Here is an 18823-nt window from a genome sequence, read left to right as displayed (position 1 = left end):
GAAGGATGGGGATAAGGAAAGCCTTTTGAAGGGCATGCGTTCCATGCGCAAGGAAAAGCCTTTATCTGGTTCAGTTGTGCTAGGTAGTGTTAAATACATGGCATAGTCTCAGAAGGGGTTTTTTGAGGGTGGGGTTTTTTTGGTGGTGGTGGGTTTTTTGGTTTTTTTTTTTTTTGGGGGGGGGGGGGGTTTGTTTGTTTGTTTCCATAGGGCTGCATTAAGCACTCTGCTATGCATGCATCTGGAAACTGAATGCTTATTTGAAATCTAAAAAAAAAAATACAACAACCAAACAACAACAACAACAACAACAACAAAAATTAAAAAGCCCTACACCCCGATGTGATGTGATACCGTTTGCAGCAGGCCTGAGCAAAGTGTGGGGTGCCACCTCTGAGTCACTTGGCTGTGCACAGAGGTCTGAAACGGGGACGCTGTGTCAGCCCTGCCACCTTCCTACTGAATCAGCACTCACGTGCCTCTCTACTGTGCTCTGAAGTGACCCCAGAAAAACTAAAACTTGCTACCATGTGAAACTGGTGAAAAATTGTAAACTTCAGCTTGGGTCAAATGCTTTCTGAAGCGTTGTCTGGTTTGCCTTGGCATCCAGAGCACAAAGCAGGGAGTCTCTGGCAATTCACGAGTTTGAGAAACAGGACTGGTGCGTGTGTGCTCTGTGAAAGGTGGCAGCCACACCAGGTACACAGCAGATGTAACTCTTGCCACTCGTGTTATGCAAGCAGCTTTCAACATGCAGAACACGGGGTACGGGATATGTATGAAGAACAAGGCCACAGCCGAGTCTATTATAGCAGCTTTGTGGGCTTTATGTTTTATCCCCTTTCAGTAGGGGCAGCAAAAGAGCTTCCCGGCCCATGGCACTGCCTGTATCTGAGCCTGTCCTGCTGCCTTTGACACTGACTGTCCCAGGACAGCCCGAGAGTAGGTAAGTCCAGTGGCAGCGCTTTTGGAGACGGTGTTTGTCTGTCTGTCCAAGGGCTGTACTGCCAGCACACCACCATCACTCCCGGACTGTCCTGTCGTTCCCTGTCACGGCGGCGCTCCCACAGCCCTTTTCCCGGCCGCGGCCGTGCCCTCGGCGGCGGCGGGCGCTCTCTCCCCGCGGCCCCCCCGGGCAGGCGCGGTGGCCGCGGCCCGTCCCCCGGGCGGGGCCCGCCCCAGCTGACCGGCGGGCGGGGCGGCCGCGCTCATGTGACACCGCGGAGCCGCCGCCACCGCCGCCGTGCCCGCCGCCGCCGCCGCCATGGTGCCGTCCCCGCTCGCCCTGCTCCTGGCGCTGGGCGCCGCCGCCACCGCCCTGGCAGAGCCTCTCCGCTTCGTTGACTGCGGTGAGTGGCTCCGGCCCGCGGCCGCGGGGCGGCGGGAGGAGCGCAGCAGCAGGCGGAGACGGCCCGGTGATCCCGATTCTTCCTTGCAGGTTCCGTAGACGGCAGCATCCAGGAGGTGAACGTGAGCCCCTGCCCCACTCAGCCCTGCCTGCTCCACAAGGGAACATCTTACAGCATCAACGTCACCTTCGCCAGCAGTAAGGAGCACATCTCCAGCGGGAGTGGGCAGGGGCAGGTGATCCCCTCTGTGTCCCGCTGCTGGGAGGGGAGAAGGGTGGCTGGCGAAGGATCTGGTTGGGAGGAAGATTGTCCCTTAGTTGTGGTCTTGCAGCCTCTGGCTGTATGTGAAGGGCACGCGTTGTATACGTGTGTTCTCCGTGTTTTGCAGAGATCGAGAGCCAGGGCAGTAAAGCAAGGGTGTACGGGGAGATGATGCACGTGGACATACCCTTCCCTATTCCTGAGCCTGATGGATGCAAGTCCGGGATCCAGTGCCCCATTCAGAAGGGCCATTCCTACAGCTACCTGAATAAACTCCCTGTGAAGAGCGAGTACCCCAGTGTAAGTATGCAGGCAGCCGGTCAGCTTCTCAGCTACTGCCTGCTGGGTAGTCTCACCATCTGCCTTCAAGGGAAGGCACCTTGTATTGTTCTGGTGAGAAAGAGTAGACTCCATAAACAGTCTGGTGTTCTTTCTGCTGTATGACTCTAGTTTCAAGTTCCCACTTTGGGACAGATCCAGCACGGGAAACAGCCTAGCTCCAGCTGCTGAGAAGTGGCTTCAGCTGCTCCAGTATCTTCCTGTGCTGTGCTTCTTTCCAGAGCCTGCTGCATGCAGCTGAATGCTCTCAGTCTGGGTGTGCTCCACTCTGGAGGGCAGTTCATCTGGGGATGCTGCAGGGTGTTCCCACTCTACTTTCTCAGGGAGTGGGAATTTGAGTGCAGTGTGTGGAGGTCTCCTGTGTCATGTAACTGAGCCCTGTCCATCCACAGATGGTACTCCAGGAATCAGTGCATGAGTGTGGCCCACCTGCTGCGTGCAAGGACAAGGCCCTAGCTCTGTCCTCTTTGTGCAGAGCTCCCAGGACCTCCTTGTTCCATATGACTGATAACTTTTCTCCCCATACTCTTGCCTTAATATCTTCTGAGTATTCTTATTTTCCTCTGCTCCTCTTTCTTTCAGATTAAACTGATTGTGAAGTGGGAGCTGGTAGATGACCAGGACCAGATGTTGTTCTGCTGGAAGATACCAGTGCAGATTACCAGCTGAGGAGCCCTGCCATTAGTAGGGCTTGGGGAGGGGAAAACCAGAAACAACACAGGCCAAATTCTTTTATATAATAAACATTTCTTACTGCTTCCTTCAGAGCTCTGCAGCCTCTGAGCAGCCAGCACTGTTCCTTGCAAGATCAGCCCCTGGCAGAGTGCTCTTACTGTGTTTAGGTGACACCCTTGGGGTGTTCTCCTAGCAGCTCAAAGGGCAGCAGTGTCTGCTGCAGGAGTGACTGAGCATCATCCTCCAACCGCTAAAGTGCTGAGGCACTTTATCTGTTAGACGTGGACCTGTCTGTCCTCACAAAGGAATTTCTCAGCGATGAACCTGGCTATTGTCTGACCTGCTACCTGGTAACCCTTCAGTGCCTCTTCTAGAATGCCAGCTGCATCCACCCTCCTGTGTTTCTCCTGTTCTGTTGTGATCAGGATGCCCCTGGGAGCTGCATTTGCTATCCATGCAGCTGAAGCAGAGGGAAGGAGAGGAGTCTCCCTGAGCTGACAGCCTGCTATGTCTGGGGCCTCTGCTCAAGCCAGCAGGACTCAAGCTGGGAAAACTTCTTTTTTGTGGATGCAAAGCCAAACGGTGTTCAATGTCTCTGCAGGGATGATTCTTTCTCTAACCAATGGTTTGCACTACTACTAACTTGGAGCTGCTGTGAGCTCTTGAATCTCTTTTTATAACTTTTCTTTTAATAAAGGCTGGACAAAATCTGCTTGTGTTGTAGTTTGTGAGTGAAGAGGATCAGGAGGAAAAGCAGACGGGCTGTGCATCTTCTAGTTGGGGTTCAGCTGGTCTTAATTCTTAGCTGAAGGCATGAATAGAGGTAGTATGCTGGCCTAAGTGTGGGTGACCTGGAAGCAGCCAAACATCTCTGTTGCCAGTATCCAGCTGGCAATGTCTGGCTGTGCTCCTGCCTTACTAGTCCTGTGCAGGTTTGAAATTGTGCAGAGGCTCCCTGAAGAGGTGGTGGCATAGAACATAGCCTTGCTTGCTGCAGCATAGTTAAATGTCTTTATACGGAGAGCTCTGGGGCTGGAGAATGAACTCCCAGACCTGCCAGAGAGCTCAGGCCTTGCCATCTGCACCAACTACACTTTCTCATATGGAAACTGCAGCCCCCTTGTGTGAGAACAGAGCAGGGTCTGAAGAGCCACAACTTTCGTGCTCTCCGCAGCGACTGGAATTGGCTCCTGCTGCTGGGCTGGGGATTTGGCCTGGGAAGGCTCTCTGCTCTGGCTCGGGAGCAGAAGGAAGCTATGTGCCAGCTGTGAGGGCTAAGAATTGGCTTACAAGTGGGATGGCTCTGCCCGTGGCAGAAGCAAGACGAGCAGAGTTCTGACAAACCCCAGTGTCTTGAGCCACAGGGGCCCAAAATAAATGTTTTATTTAACAACATGAGAGAAGTTTCCAGCAGACTCAGTTAAAAAAAAAATAACCACCAACAACTTTACAGAAAGGAAGCTGGACCTGCTCCCCCTCCCCCTGCCCAGCCAGCGTGGGGCACAAAGTTTGGGGCTGAAGGCCACAGGGAGACCTGGCCCTGGGGCCCCTGAGGCCTCTCTCCCATGTCCCAAGGTTAGGCAGCAGCTTTACAAAGTTGGGGTGGAAGCCCCACCTTAAAGCTCTGGCCTGGGGGCTGGACGCTTCACAGGGAGTGGGGCCAACACCCGTGGTGTGGGTAAGGCTTGTCACTAGGTCAGTGCAGCAGTGGCAGGGAGATGAACCCCCTGTCTCGGCAGGGTGAGGGGGACAGGCTGGGGCTGTGTGGCAGGGGAAGGTGTCCTGTGAGCCTCCATGACACAGGGCAATGTGACGTGCTGAGGGCTGGGGTGGGCTCTGCTGCAGGAGGAACAGGGGTTGGCGGAGCCAAAAGGGGTGCGCAGGCTGGGAGCTCAGCCCTGACCTATAGAGAGAAGTGGTGGGGAAGCTGTGCACTTCAAAGGGGAAGGAACGAAGAGCCTCGAAGCACCCACAGCCCCGGGAGGCCTTTCTCTGTGCCCTCAGGTCCCAGAGCCATGCGCAGGGGAGCAGCCTCACCCCTGCTCTCCTAGAGCTACGCAGCTGCAGGGTTCTGGGCTGTCTGGGGCACGCAGTGGTGTGACCGGGCCAGGGCCACGTAGCCCGGCAAGCATTGGCAGCGGTAGGAGCCCTCTGTATTCTTGCAGGTGCCACCTCGGCAAAGGGGCTCAGGGCTGCCCACCTCCTCACACTCGTTGATATCTGCAAGGAGAAGGAGCGGGCTGAGCTGGTGGCACAGTGAGTAGTACCTGCCCACAGCCTTTTGCCCCTGCTGTCCCCCCTGGCCCTCCCACACAGGTTCCGCCTGTCCTGTCTCCCAATCGGTACCTTCAGGGTATCCACAGTGACCCCACCAGCCTCCCATGCCTTCAGCATATCTGCAGAGCATCCGTAGTATCCAAGGGTGGCATTCCCAGTATCCTCCAGCACAGTACTGAACCCTGCCCCATGTACACCAGATAAGAGCCCCTCCACGCTCTGCAGCTGGCAACACCCCCTGGTTAGCAGCTTTTGGCTAACAAGTTGTAATAGCCTAAGATCTGGGGAAAAGGCCACTTCTAGACTTGGAAAATGCCCTCTTCTGATCCAACAAGGTCAACCAGGCAAATTATAGTGGCCCCGAGAGGCTGATTATCATCTCCAGGACCAAAACACAGAGGGACTTCGTGCTGCACAAACAACAGCATGTTTTCTTAACTTGCAAACTGTGCCAAAGGGCTCAGTTTGCCAGCTTGTCAAGCTGGAGCATGCACGTGAGCCCTACAGCAGTTGCCCTACTGTGACAGGTGTGCTCTGCTTCCTGTACTCACCCTGACACCCTGCCTGAGATACGCCAACTTGTGGTTGGGCCATGAGCTGACACAGCACCCATGTACAACACCAGAACCATTATTTGCACCCACAGCACCACAAGAGCTCAAACCCTCTCACCACAAACTCCAAACTCAACCCCCACTGATCAGCAGGGAGTGGGGAACAGCTGATGGATTCAGGTGGCCACTCAAGGGAGAGAAAAGGCCCCAGCACTAGCCAGTGGACCCTGCGAGGACCAAAGTGCTCTGCCACCCCAGGGACCTTGGATTATCTCTAGCATAGGTGGAGGGGGCCATCTGACAAAGAAAGAGAAGTGCAATCCCAGGGAAGGATGCCGGAAGCAAAATTTTCAGGGAGGTAAGAGAAAGCGCAGCAGTCACAGGAGGAAGATGGAGAAGGGAACATGAGAAGAGAGAGCCTGAGGAACAAGGTAGTCTTCACACACAGCCAAACCAATTGGTGAACTGACACTTTGGACTCACACTAAACCTCAGGATCAGACATTGCCATGAACAGGTGGCTTGCTCAGAAGTGCAAGGAGAAGTTAGGCATATCAAGGGAAACGTGCTTTGCAGCCTCAGAAGCAAGAGAAAGTAAAAGCTGGAAGAGCAGGCAGGTTGGTCTGGCCACCAAATTGAGAGGAGAAATGAAACAAGGACACTTTAGCCCAGAGAGACCCAAAAGCCAGAAGCAACAGTGTAGTGTTGCTAGCAGTCTGCACCAAGTCCTGGAGTTTGCCCACTTGGGCAGGGGTGGAGACACACAGCCCACCTTACAGGGCATGGGTAAGCTGTTGCCATAGGTAAGTGAGAGGGGAAGTGCTGCAGCAGCTGCAGGACTATTCTAAAGGCCTGAAGTCAGCAAGCTAAAAACATGGTGATGATTAAGAACCAAGCAGGAGAACTGAAAGGAAAAAATCCAGGCTCCAGTGTAAAATGAGGGCTAGTTGGTTCAGGATAGAAAAGGCAACAAGCAAAGGCTCCATAAATATGTTAGCAGGAAACAATGGGGAATGTCAGTCTATTTCTTATCAACAGATGAAACAAAAGCCAGTCGAGCTGGCTGGAGCAGCTAACATGGGCTTTGTTCCAGCCATCATAAAAACACTCGTGGTGATCAGACAGGGCACAGACCATGTTTGAAGTGTTTAAACAAGGTTGCAGGAGCACAGGGAGGGAGAGACCACACTGTGATGGAGAGGTTCAACAATCAGATATAAAGCAGTTACATCCATAAAGTTTTGCGGCAATGCAAGTTCACATTTTTCATGCTGCCTGCCTGCCTGAAAAGTTGACAGTTCTCTCTTTCTCTCTGAGATGAGAGCATAAAGGAGGCCTCAGAAAAGCAACAAAGGATAAATCTTACAACAATCTTCAAAAACAGAGAGGGGAAAATCCAGAATTACAGTCTGCTCACCCCTAAGCAATTCAGGTTTGTGAGTGATTAGGTCATAACCCTCTAAAGGATAACAGGATCATTAAATAGCTGGTGCAGATCAGTTAAGGCCTGATTACGTTAAGCCAATCCGGTGTTCTTTCCTGACCTGATAACTGGCCTGTCAGATAAGGGAGAAGCGGTGGATATGATGTGCCTTAGCCATGGTGAGGATTTCAACACACTCTCACATGACACACTCAAACAGATTGAGAAAATTCCCCCTAGATTAAACTCTGGCAATTGCACAATGGACCGCACAGCTGCACTCCAAAGACAATTAGCAGTACCTGGCTGTTACAATAAAAACTCTTTAAAGCACAAGCTGCAGTGATCTGTCCTTACCCCTACTCCACGCAAATGTTGTCATTAAGGTGGACAAAGGAAGAATCCCCATGGTTCTACAATATATGTGTGTGATGCCAGACTGCAAGCACTTTGCAGGGTTCGCACTTAACTCTGATAGAGAAGTGGTCCAAATTCAATCAGACAAAATTCACTGAAGGCAAATGCGAAGCACTGTGGCCAAGGAAAGGAAAACAGCGCACAAACAAAGAAGAAGGAGTAACATCTCGGGCAGCCATTTTGTACAGCTTCATTTGGGGTGGTATAGACCACGGGCTCTGTATGAAGAAGCTGCACCATTGTATTGTACAATAAGGATGCCCTGAGTTGGAGTAAGTGCCGTGCCTAAGGAAAAAGAGAGGGTCTTCATCTGCTTTGTTGAGTGCCGGAGGTCTCAGCTGGCTTGGAGACATATAATGTGAAAAGGATGGAGGCATAGCATAGGGGTGTAGAGGAAATGCAGAGAGAAGATTTAGAAACCAGGTCTCATAGGGCAGGGTGCAAAGTGAGGAATTTCACCAGGGCAGTGGCAAATATAGAGGAAATCAATCACAGTAACAATGGCTTGTGATGTTCAAGAGTGGTATGAGACGACAGGAGACATCAGCCGCTCTCGGTGGTGGCCAGAGCTGCTCTTACCCAGCCGCCAGCACCCACTGGTGCAGCAGAAAGTGGCCGGCTGAACCCCCACGGGGGCCCTCCCAGCCGCATGGGAAGGAATCGGAAGAAGAAGGGGACTGCTCCTGCTGCCGTCCCGGCCGGCACCGGCAGGGAGCAGCCGCGGCCAGGGCAGGCGGGCCCTCACTCACCCACGCAGGCCATGCGGGTCATGTCCAGCTGGAAGCCGTCGAAGCAGTCGCAGGTGTATCCCTCCGGGACGCGCACGCAGCGCCCGTTCTCACAGCCGTTGAGGATCCCGCACTCCTCCGCCTGCAGCCCCTCGAAGCCCTCGTAGAGACCTGGAGAGCGGCAAAGTGGGGTAAGGGCAGGGTGAGCCTCAGCCTAGCCACAAAGGGAATATCGGGCATGCGGCAATACAGTGCTGGTGTCGCCAGGACTGACTCAGAACAGCCAGGAACAGAGCTTGCTCTGTTGCTTGGAGCAGCCCGGCCAGGGTGGGAACTACGAGGCAGTCCCCATGGACGCAGTCTGGGTGGGGAGGCACTCTGAGTGTCACCAGTACTCACCAGTTTGGCCGGGCAGGTAGCGGGGTGGAGACCGCGCTGGGCCGTGGTGGAGAGGGCTGCCACGAAACTCACTGCTGGGTTCCCTCCGAGGGAAACCAGCCTCGGGGTTTCCGTACTCAGACTCCAGGTAGTTGTAGTAGGGGCTGGGAAGGCCATAGTGGGGGTCTTCCAAGCCTGGTCCGTACTCATACCTAGCTCTTTCTCGGAGCTCAGCCCCCCTCTCACTGTCTTCACTGGCTCCATTACACAGGAAAGCAAAATCAGCTGCAGGTGGTGAGGAAAAGGAAGGGTCAGTGCAGCCTGGCTCAAGGTCCACTATATGGCCAGAGGGTGTGCATCCACACTGGGTCAGCTGAGGCAGGCCTGCATTCAGTGTCCCCCAAAGCTGCAGCTCTGTAGTTTGTTGATTGTCAAGACTAGCTCTTGTCTAGGGCCAGCAGGTTCTTGAGCAGCAAGAACATCGATTCCCAGGGTGCTCCCATCCCCGGCAGCCACTACCTCCTAAGTGTGCAGAGGAAGTGGGATGCACGGGGCAACTCTCCCCTCAAATACCTTGGACTTGCTGCAAACCAGTTTCAGGTACATTCTACCCACTGGTGCAGCTCAGCCCTGGAGAAGTGTGTGTGGGGTTACCTACTCCTTGGGCTGGCTCCAGCAATGCACAGACCTTATGCAGCGGACCTGCATGCATGACAAGTGGCAGCCCAGCCCATTCCCATCTCTGCTGAGAGACGCTTGCCCGTGCTGCCCAACTTACCGGAGGACCTGTGGGGACAAAGTGCGCAGTTCTGGCCCCAGGCTTCGCCAAGCCGGCAGCAGCACTCGGTGTACGTGGTCTGCTGGCCACGCAGCAGGTCTTGACATATGTAGTCAGCAACGGTCTGCCAGCAGACATCCAGGTGGATTTCATACTCCTCCGAGGTATCTGTGAGTGACACAAGCAAAGGATGCCATGCAAATCATCCAGAAGAGTGCCTGTCCATCTTGTCCCAAGAGGGATGACCATGTGTGCCAGCTCCTGCCCCCTCCCTGCCCTGGCTGCAGCCTGTGCTGGTGCTGACGCACCTTAGCCAGACCCCAAGTCCCCACCCACTGCTCCCTCTTGGAGGACCCAGCCATGCAGCAGAATGTGTGGGGCAAAGGTGTGCTGCAGTGGGGGGTCAGACTCACCTGCTCTGCTGGAGAAATTCACACACCTATTGCCAGTGGCATCCAGCACAAGAGGGAGGCTGCAGAAGCAGTGGTAGGAGCCTTCTGTGTTGAGACACTCGCCGTTGATGCAGTACACTTCATTCTGACACTCATCCTGATCTGCCCACACATAAGGACAGGGCAATGTTTCAGTCTGGCAGACATGAGCAATGTGACCCTTTCCCTGCCCAAATGGGGACCTCAAGGGCCTCAGGCCCTCCTCTCTTGTTCCCCAGGAGGGTCCCAGGAAGCCTGTTATCTCGACCTGGCCCAGCAGGGACAAGTCTGGGTGCAGCAGCATGGCTGTTCCCCCGTGTGCAGTGGGGTGCCCACTGCACTTTGAGGCCATCTTACCGACACACTCAAGCCTGCTGGAGTCATAGAAGTATCCTGTACGGCAGAAGCACTTGTAGCCTGGCACCGTGTTCACACACTGTCCGTTGCGGCAGAACTCTGAGCCAAATATCTCACACTCATCCATGTCTGAAAGAGGGATGGAGGGAGGGCAAGTGTCTCAGGAAGCAGAGCCATGGAAGCAAGGTGGGCTGGGTGCTATACCTGCAAAAAGCTGTCACAGCACCTTGCCTGGATCACTGACAGGTCCCTGAGTGAGCCCCCACCTCTCCTACAGGCCCCATGCTTGGGAGCAGAGGGAGAAGCACCCCCAGGCAGAGCAGGAGGAGGGATGGTGTGAGCAGGACACTTTCACGAAGAGGAAATTCATGTGTATCTTAAGTACACAAGCCACATGGAGATTAAGTGCCAAAGACTGAGCAAGCTGGCCACTGGGAGATCTGATCAGTAACTGGAAGAGCTGTGTCTTAATGGTCCCCATCCCTGGTTCATAATGAGGGACTTGCACCAAGAAAGAATCACTGCCAGCAATGAGGCAGGATTGGAGGGAGGGGCACTCCAGCTCAACAATACTAGCAGTCTGGGATTTCTCTGGAATGGGGAAAATAGCAGCAGGATGTTAGCATCCCCCACGACAGGCCTGGGGAGATAGTTTTGTCAATGCATTTTCATACAGGGTTTTATATAGTGCTCTCCCTCTTCCCCCTGGATGAAAGAAAATGGTGCTAATACCTGTGAAAGAGACTTTTCCTGAGTGCAGATCTTCCTGGGGAATATAGCCCTTCCCAAGAGGGCAGATCTCTTGGTACTCCACTGACCAAGATACAGATGCCAAGAGGAGATGGAAAGAAAAGAAGCAGTTCATTAGTGCAGTCAAGGTGGAGCTGGCAGGCATAACACTGGCCCTGCCTGGTATGGTGGGGCCACAGTCCTACCTGTGCCTGGGATTGGGCAGGGGTAAGTCTCACAGTTGTCACCCCAGGCTGCCCCCACAGTACAGCAGCACTCCTCCTTGGTGATGTTCTTGGCCAGGACGCTGTCACACAGGCGAACATCACTGATGTGGTAGTAACACTGCTTGCGCTCTGCGCTGTCAGAGAGGTGGGCTGCATGTGTGTCGGATCCCTCTAGAAGACAGCAGAGCAGGGACGGGATGGGGTCCTTGGCACCCCAACACAGCATCCCATACCTGGGAGGTCCCAGATCACACCCATCCCCAGCAGTGTGGCCTTCCCAGGTCCTCACTTTCAGGCTTCTGAACTCTCCCCAAACAAAAACGTGCCCATTATCTGTAGAGGCTTGTCCAGCCCTGTCAGCCCCTCATCTTTATCTCACCCCAGCCAGGGCTACTACGCTCCAGCTCTAGCTGCCACCCATGCTCTATCACAGTTGCCTACTCACCCACAGCAGCTCGGGGTTTGCACTGCCCTGCCTCTGTGTCGTACTCCTCGTGGTCACTGGGGCAGAGGCACAGGAAGGATCCCTCCACATTCTCACAAAGAGCACTTCCGCACACGGCGACCATCAGTTCACACTCATTCACATCTGCAAAGCAAGGGGCAGCAGTGGGCAGCAGAAGCCCTGTCCCTGCATGGGCAGCCTGTGCACGGTCTGCAGCATGAAGCTACCCTGCAGCAGGGAGACAAAAAGCTGCTAGGGACAAGCTGAGAACTGTGTTCACTGTGGCTCAACAAAAGTCTGGCAGGAGCCTCATGCCCTGCTCTTAGTGGATTCAGAGCCTGAACTCCGGCATGCTAAAATCCAGTGGGTTGCTGGATCACAGAATCATCTAGGTTTGGAGGACTCGAATCCAACCCCCTACTCAGTTACAGGATCCCACCAGGCTGCTCAGAGCTTTTTTTTTTGTCATGTCTTTAAAATCCCCTTGGCAATTGCACAACCATCACAGGCAACCATTCCACTGCCTGCCTGTCTTCACAATGAAAATTTTCTTCCTTAAAATACACCCTGTTCTCTACAGGCATTCATTCAAGTACCTTTCTAGCACCTTCAGTGTCTCCATCCCCCAAGGACCTCCTTTCCACCTGGACAGAAAAGAGCTCCATGTTCACTGTTAAACACTCACTTTTTCAGAGTTGCCTGAGGATTGCCAGGATTGCCTGGTCCTTTGCAATCCCAAAGATCTGCTGTGATATGGGGAGGGGTTTTGACTCCATGAGCTGCCCAGTCCATGTGCGTGATTCTCAATGTGAGTGCAGTCCCTGTCTGTGGTCTGGGAGCCATCATACAGCAGGGACACCAGCCTGGCATCTGCCAGTGGCTCTCCTTTCCTGGCTGGCAGAGTGACTCTGGCAGACTCACCAATGCAGTAGTGCCCAGAAGGTGAGCTCTCGTAGCCACGGTCACAGAGGCAGCGGAAGGAGCCATCTGAGTTCTCGCAGAAGCCGTGGCTCCCGCACAGCGTCTCATTGGCACATTCATCAATGTCTGCAGAAAAGCCGGAAACAAGAATTATCCTAGACCCCACTTCTCCCAGTGGACACCCCTACTCAGGCCCTTTGGTTCTGACCCCAGGATCTGGGACTGGGGCAGATATTCCCTTGATGTGAAGGACTGGGTCTGGCAGCTCCAGTTACTCACCTTGCTATGAGTGTGCATGTTAAGAGAAGCTTCTTGCAACACTGAGAGCCACAAAGAAGTTATAGGGGCAGGGTGGGAATGGGAAATTGATGGAAAGCATGGGAGGTGACTGGTAGGGGTGACTGAGGGTAGCAGATTCCTGCAGAGGTGTAAAGGGACACAGACCCCAAAAGCTCCAGCTGCTGCATGGAAGTTTTCTTGGAGCAGTTATGTGTCCACAGCCCATGGTTCCCAAGGCCAGGAGCAGCTCCACGTGCTAAGGCTGAGTCTTACTGCAGCCCAGAGCCCAGTGGCTGGCAGCAGCTCCTCCCTGCTGCAACCTTCCCTGAGTTGGGGGAGCCTCAAAAACTACAAAAACCCCTTTGCTCTTTCCTCTTTGCTGGAGCCTGGGCTTCAAACCCAGACTCGCCAGCCTAGCACACACTCTTACCAGCAGCCTTTCCCCTCACCCTGGCCTGCCAGGCAGGTGACTGGCTCTAGCCCCAGCAAGCATAGCTTACAGGGAGCTGCGGTCCAGCCCCAAGCCTGGAATGGCTGTAACCTGCCCAGGACTCTCCCCAAGCGGAAAGCAGCACAATGCAGTGTCTGTTCCAGATGCCAGGAAGAGAGAAGTCTAGACACAAGCAGGCAGCACAGCCAAGAAAACAAACTCTCAGCATTATCTGCCTTTCCACCAGCCACACATTTCCTCTTCCTCCTCCTCTTTCTCCCCTGCACCTCTGGCAGAGACGTCCCACAACCACCCACTTCCTGCCAGGGTGAGGGACAGGGAGACCCAGGGCTGTACTCACCAATGCAGTCACCCAAGGGGGTCCAGTGGAAGCCAGGCTGGCAGCCCATGATACAACGGTAGGAGCCCAGGCTGTTCTGGCACCGCCATGTGCCGCAGATGGCATCCCCATATTCTTTACACTCATCCACATCTGCAGGGAGGAGAGCAAGGGGATGAGGATGATCAGATGGGGAGCCTGCTTGTTCAGTGCAGCAGCTGGGTCTACTTTAGCTGGCCAGAGGCCTTGAACCAGTGCTACTCCTCCTTACAAGTGACCAGCAACTTTGAGTGCTGGGAGCAGAACTGCCCTCCCCCCTGCACTGGCTTCATTTGTCCCCTCAAATTCTGGAAGGCTGATCTCTCCAGCAACGATCTCTCACCCACGCAGTCATCAGTCTCCTGGGAGTGTTTGAATCCATTTTCACACAGACATCTGTAGGAGCCTTCCGTGTTCAGACACTGGCCTTGCGAGCACAGGGACTTGTCTGCACATTCATCCACATCTGTGAAATCAACACAAAACCATCAACCTGGATCTCCCAGCAGGGCAGGAAGCAGAGGGCCTAAGGTATGGCCCGGCCACCCTCCAACTCACCTTGGCAGCTGACTCCACCAGCCACATTTGAGAAGCCAGGAGCACAAATGCAGAAGTAGGATCCGTGGCTGTTGAGACATTCGCCATTGGGACTACAGATCTCACTGTTCAGGCACTCATTCACATCTGCAGAGGAGCGGAATCAGGACCACGCACCCAACCTGGGGGTACATCCTTCACCAAAGCCACATGGATTCCCTGTTCCCAGTCTCTTACAGGCAGCCCTCAAAGGGCTCCTGCCCCCTTCTTTTCTCATCATGGAAACAGAGATCTTCCCTGTCCATGGTGAGCCTGAATTTGACTACAGCCTTATGGACAAGCCATGCATGGTGGCATCACTTGCCTTGGCACCAGCATCCTCCCTGCTGAGAAAGAAGGGGGATCCAGTATGTAGTGGACCCAGAGGGCTGCATGGATGGGGTTTGTACCTTCGCATACGGTGCCATTGATGAGCTCAAAGCCAGTCTGGCAGTGGCACTCATAGGAGCCTGGTGTGTTTTTGCACTCTCCCCCCAGGCACTGAACAGCAGGGTCTTCACACTCATCCAGATCTGCCAAGAGGAATGGCACAGCACAGAATGAGGCCCCAGCTCTTGCCACCACTGGGGAAGATCCCCATCCACAGAGGCATCACCCAGCTGTTGGCCTGCAAAGTGCATTTGAGCTGTCCTCCCAGACCATCCCATCACAGTGAGAAGAGGGTAGAGACTCCCTGTTAGCAGGGTGTGCAGATTCAGCCCAGACTCTTCACTCCCTTCCATTACAGGGACCAGCAAAACACTATCCCAGCACGAAGTCAGTGGTGTGCAGTGACAGGACCAAAGGCAAGGGGCACAAACTGAAATACAGGAGGTCCTGCCTGAACACTCTCTTTCTGTGACAGTGCCAGAGCACTGTCCTAGGTTGCCCAAAGACACTGTGGAGTCTCCCTTCTTGGAGATACTGAAAAACCATCTGGATGTAGTCCTGGGCAGACAACTCTTAGTAGCTCTGCTTGAGCAGTGTGCTGGATGAGATGACCTCCAGAGGTCCCCTCCAGCCTTAGACACTGAGTGATTCTGTGAGCACAGGGATACTGCTAACCCACGTCTGTCTCCAGCAGAACTCTGCTCTGCGTACAACAACCACAAAGAGGCCAGTGCAGAGTCACAGTTGTTGACAAATCCTCTCTTCAGCCAGCTGCACAAGAGCAAACATCAGCAGAGCAACGCAGCACCAGCCCTACCTTCCAAGGCTCTGCTTTCTCACTTGCCAGACTTGCCTGCAATGTCCTTCTTGTGGGAGAGCTGTCCAGGGGCCTACAACTCTTACGCTGCTTCAGAGCTCTCCACAAACCCTCTCTCACCCAACTCTCCCAGGCCTTGGCCAGAATCTGCTGGCATTCTGAGGATTTTGCTCACAGCAGAGGAGAGAGGGATACCTTCCCTCACACAGAGGGCTGCAAGATGCCATCAGATTGCCTGCAGCCCTTGAGGAAGGGGCGAGCACGGGAGAACACTGCACTGACAGGAGGTAAAGCCCTGAGACTGGCAGCTCCTGAGGATAGGGAGGAACACTTTCCCCTCTGCAGAGCACTGAGCATGCCACAGGCACAAAGAGCATCGCTCCCTACCACCTCAGGGCAGGATTCCCAGCTTTTCAGTCTCAAAATGTTGCAAGAAGCAGTATTATTGAATCCTTCTGGAGAGGAACCAAAACCTAGTTTATTTACAAAAAAACTATCACAAAAGCCTTATCATTTTTCAAATGTGAAACCTAAATCCACAGACAAGGCCACCAGCCAAGGCAGGGAGGAACATGCCATCCTGCCATCAGGTCAGTGTGACCCAAACAGTATCAAACCGTGATAAGATGCCCTCTTGAAATGGCTGGGGCAAGGTGGCTGAGATGGGGCAGCTCATGTGGAGTCTTGGGAAAAGGGGAGGGCAGATGTAATGCATCAAACTATGGCTCTTCCATCACACCCAAAAATCAAATGCAAAGTAAGTTCATTTCACACTGCCTTTCTCAGACATCAAAACAGAGGAGAACTAAGGGAGGAAAACTCCCCTCTCCTCCCCTCCTGGAGGCCCCCATACAGGGGGATCCTTCTGAGAGTCACATCAAAGGCAAGATCTTCCATCTGCCAGCTACGTGCAGGCTGCAGAGCTCTGCAGTGCTCCAGAGATAAATTCTCAGCATGTGGCCATTCTTTAAACAAATACCTTTGCCAGCTCTGCCCTTTCCCTTCTCTTGCTCCAAACAGGGAATTTGCATCAAGCCATCTCAAGCCTAGGATACCCCCCACAGTCAGCCATCAGAGAGGGAATTTTCCTGCTTGTGCTGGGGCAGTTGAGCTGTAAAGCTCGGACTGAGCAGTCTTGTGTCTCAGCACTGCAACCAATGCAAATCAGTGCTGGTCTTAAGTCTCCACCAGCATACCTGGCACAGCAGAGACCTTGATCTAAGCTTTCCCTTTTAAACATGTCCAAGTTATACTAGAGGCTGGGGAAAAATGATGAAACCTGGGTGCCCACAGTCTTTCCATGTGCTGTGGACCCAAGGTTTCTCTTTCTGTTGAAGATCTGCATTTGAAGTATATGCTCCCAAGCACACATTTCTGAACTAAAAGACATACAACTCTGCCAATGTTTCCAAGCCTCCTGTACTCCTCTGGCTCTTGTCAGCATCTTCTAGATCATCATTAGTCCATGAGTCCTTCCCCCCATCCCTTTCCTGTGTGAGCAAAATCACCTTCCTGCTGCTCCAAGTGACATCTGCTCACAGCCTTCCATGCTCTCTGCTGAACAGGAAGCTAAAGAGCTGGAAAGGATCCTGAGGCTAAAGGAGTCCTCCTGCCCCACCAGTAACCCAGCTATGGCAATGTCTCTTCTCTTCCCTCACTTCCTCCAACACCCGCTCCTGTATTATTGGGGAAGGGATACCTTCACACGTGCTGCCATCTCTGGAGACAGCATAGCCGGTGTCACAAGACATGCAGGAATAGGAGCCCTCAGTATTGAGGCAGAGTCCGGAGGGACAGATGGCCCGGGCTGTGCATTCATCGATGTCTGCATAAACACATGAGGGAGAGGAGGATAAGAGGAAAAAATGCAGAGCAACCATGACCAGGGCCATGTGTGCTGGGGGAACCAGCCAGCATGGTGGCCAGGACTCAGGCAGAGCCAAGTGCTCGGGGGGAGCCTAGGGAACCCTCTGGACTGAACGTGTGACACTACAGAGTGTCTGCACACATGGCTCCCTAGTACCTTGGCAGCTCTTCCCATCAGGTGCCACCTCGTAGCCCCGGTAGCAGGAACAGCGGAAGGAGCCATCCAGGTTGACACACCGTCCATGAGCGCAAGTCCCCTCCACAAGACACTCATCCACATCTGTGTGATACAGCAGAATGGCATGGGAGGGTGCTCAGGGCACTCCCTCCACACAAGCTATGAGTGCAATATGCCCCGGCCAAACAGGCTGGCTGACTGCAGGAGAAGAATGCTGCCTGTGCCCCTGCTCCTTTGGAGGATAACAGGCATTGCTGCTGCCCGGGGGAGCAAGGATGCTGCCCAGAGGCAGCCCAGATTTCTCACCAATACATCTTCCGTTCCTGGGCCGGTAGCCAACCCCACAGCTGACACACTTGTAGGATCCTAGTGTATTGACACATCTCCCACTGGGGCAAGAGCTGGGATCCACGCACTCATTGACATCTGCCAAGAAACACAGTTCTTTCAGGCTCCCAAAGGTAAACAGTGCAGCAGTCTCCAATGTATCCTCTCCAGCTGGCTCCTCAGAGTTTCCCTCCAGGGCACAGTGATACCAAACAGGAGTTGAGATGAGTTTGCCATGGCTTAGACAAAACATCTTATGGCCCCACCTATCCCTCAGGATCCTACACCCACATCTGAAGGCTGACATAAGTCAGCAGCTAAACTCACTGCTGCAGGGTGTTGCCAAGGCCAGGAATGTACATGGGCAGAGAAAGGGATCGGGGAACATCTGTGCAGGGCTGTCTCATCGGGGTGTTTCATAACTATGATTAGGATGCAACCTCCAGCTCAGTTGTCCTTAAGACAAGTGCTTTCTGGAGGCTGTGTGGGGGAAGCAGCATTCTGTGCATGCCCTCTTTGCTGTACTGCTTCCTAAAATAGCCTCCGACTCTGTGATGGAGATGAGCTACTGAGAAAGGGGAATCTTTGATCAAGCACATCATATGTTGACAAGGGTGAAAGCTTTGAAGGGTCCAGGTCATGTGAATGGGATGCAGTGGGGATGGGTGGCCCGAGTCTCTGCAGCCTTCTCTCCCTGGAGTCCACCTGCCAGCATGACAGTTTTGTGACAAAGCCAAGGTGGCATGAAAATATACAGGCATGTCCTTCCATAATGGGAAACTGGGATGGACTGGTCATTGGGAAATTCCATGGAGAGATGGGAGAGAATCTTGGGAAAACCCATTCCCTCTGCCCTGTTCCTCTTGCAGTCAAGGGAGAGGACAGGCAGTCCTTGGGGAGGGCACAGGGCAGACAAATGTGGGGGTGTCCTAGCTCCCTTACAAGAGGAGACACAGAGTGATGAGAAAAGGAAGCGTTCTGCCATGCGCAGGGTAGGTTGGAGGGGCAGGGAAACGGGGAGCAGCAAGCGTTACCTTCACACTGTCCTCTGGGGCTCATGGCAAAGCCCTCCTTGCACTGGCAGTGGTAGGACCCGGGTGTGTTGATGCATCGCTGTCCTCGGCAGATAGAAGGCTGCTCACATTCATCTCGGTCTGGCAACACACAGGGAGGCAGTCCTGAACCTTACCCCACCAGTGTCAGGAAAGCTGGGTGCAGGAGAGGACCTGCTCCCCCTGCAGCTGGCTCTACCCGAGGGATCTCTGTGCTGGGGCTCTCCTCTGTCCCCCACC

The 18823-nt window shown here is 53.9% G+C and overlaps 2 protein-coding genes across 2 annotated transcripts in view; one reads left to right on the top strand and one right to left on the bottom strand.

The window, feature by feature from the left end:
• The first annotated feature begins 1247 nt into the window (after positions 1-1247).
• On the top strand, positions 1248-3336 carry NPC2 (NPC intracellular cholesterol transporter 2). The gene is made up of 4 exons (XM_040067464.2): positions 1248-1349; positions 1439-1546; positions 1738-1910; positions 2532-3336. Exons 1-4 carry the CDS (start codon positions 1265-1267, stop codon positions 2616-2618), a joined length of 453 nt encoding a protein of 150 aa, XP_039923398.1. The 5' UTR covers positions 1248-1264; the 3' UTR covers positions 2619-3336.
• Positions 3337-3968: 632 nt separating this feature from the next.
• LTBP2 (latent transforming growth factor beta binding protein 2) overlaps positions 3969-18823 on the bottom strand; it is a 70540-nt gene continuing 55685 nt past the window's right edge. Inside the window, exons 18-35 of the mRNA XM_040067635.1 lie at positions 18566-18685; positions 17511-17630; positions 17184-17306; positions 16860-16985; positions 14364-14486; positions 13936-14061; positions 13721-13843; positions 13360-13491; positions 12290-12415; positions 11369-11512; positions 10903-11094; positions 10700-10780; positions 9968-10096; positions 9593-9733; positions 9180-9347; positions 8423-8686; positions 8045-8194; positions 3969-4844 (exon numbers count right to left, since the gene is read on the bottom strand). Of these exons, the coding sequence (XP_039923569.1) occupies positions 4678-4844; positions 8045-8194; positions 8423-8686; positions 9180-9347; positions 9593-9733; positions 9968-10096; positions 10700-10780; positions 10903-11094; positions 11369-11512; positions 12290-12415; positions 13360-13491; positions 13721-13843; positions 13936-14061; positions 14364-14486; positions 16860-16985; positions 17184-17306; positions 17511-17630; positions 18566-18685 (2555 nt within the window). The 3' untranslated portion in view covers positions 3969-4677. The remainder of the gene's footprint in view (positions 4845-8044; positions 8195-8422; positions 8687-9179; positions 9348-9592; positions 9734-9967; positions 10097-10699; positions 10781-10902; positions 11095-11368; positions 11513-12289; positions 12416-13359; positions 13492-13720; positions 13844-13935; positions 14062-14363; positions 14487-16859; positions 16986-17183; positions 17307-17510; positions 17631-18565; positions 18686-18823) is intronic.

This window comes from Hirundo rustica, chromosome 6 (assembly GCF_015227805.2).
Source record: "Hirundo rustica isolate bHirRus1 chromosome 6, bHirRus1.pri.v3, whole genome shotgun sequence".
Taxonomy (NCBI): domain Eukaryota; kingdom Metazoa; phylum Chordata; class Aves; order Passeriformes; family Hirundinidae; genus Hirundo; species Hirundo rustica.
Note: the sequence above shows the minus strand (reverse complement) of the source record. Positions and strands in the feature narration are given on the sequence as shown.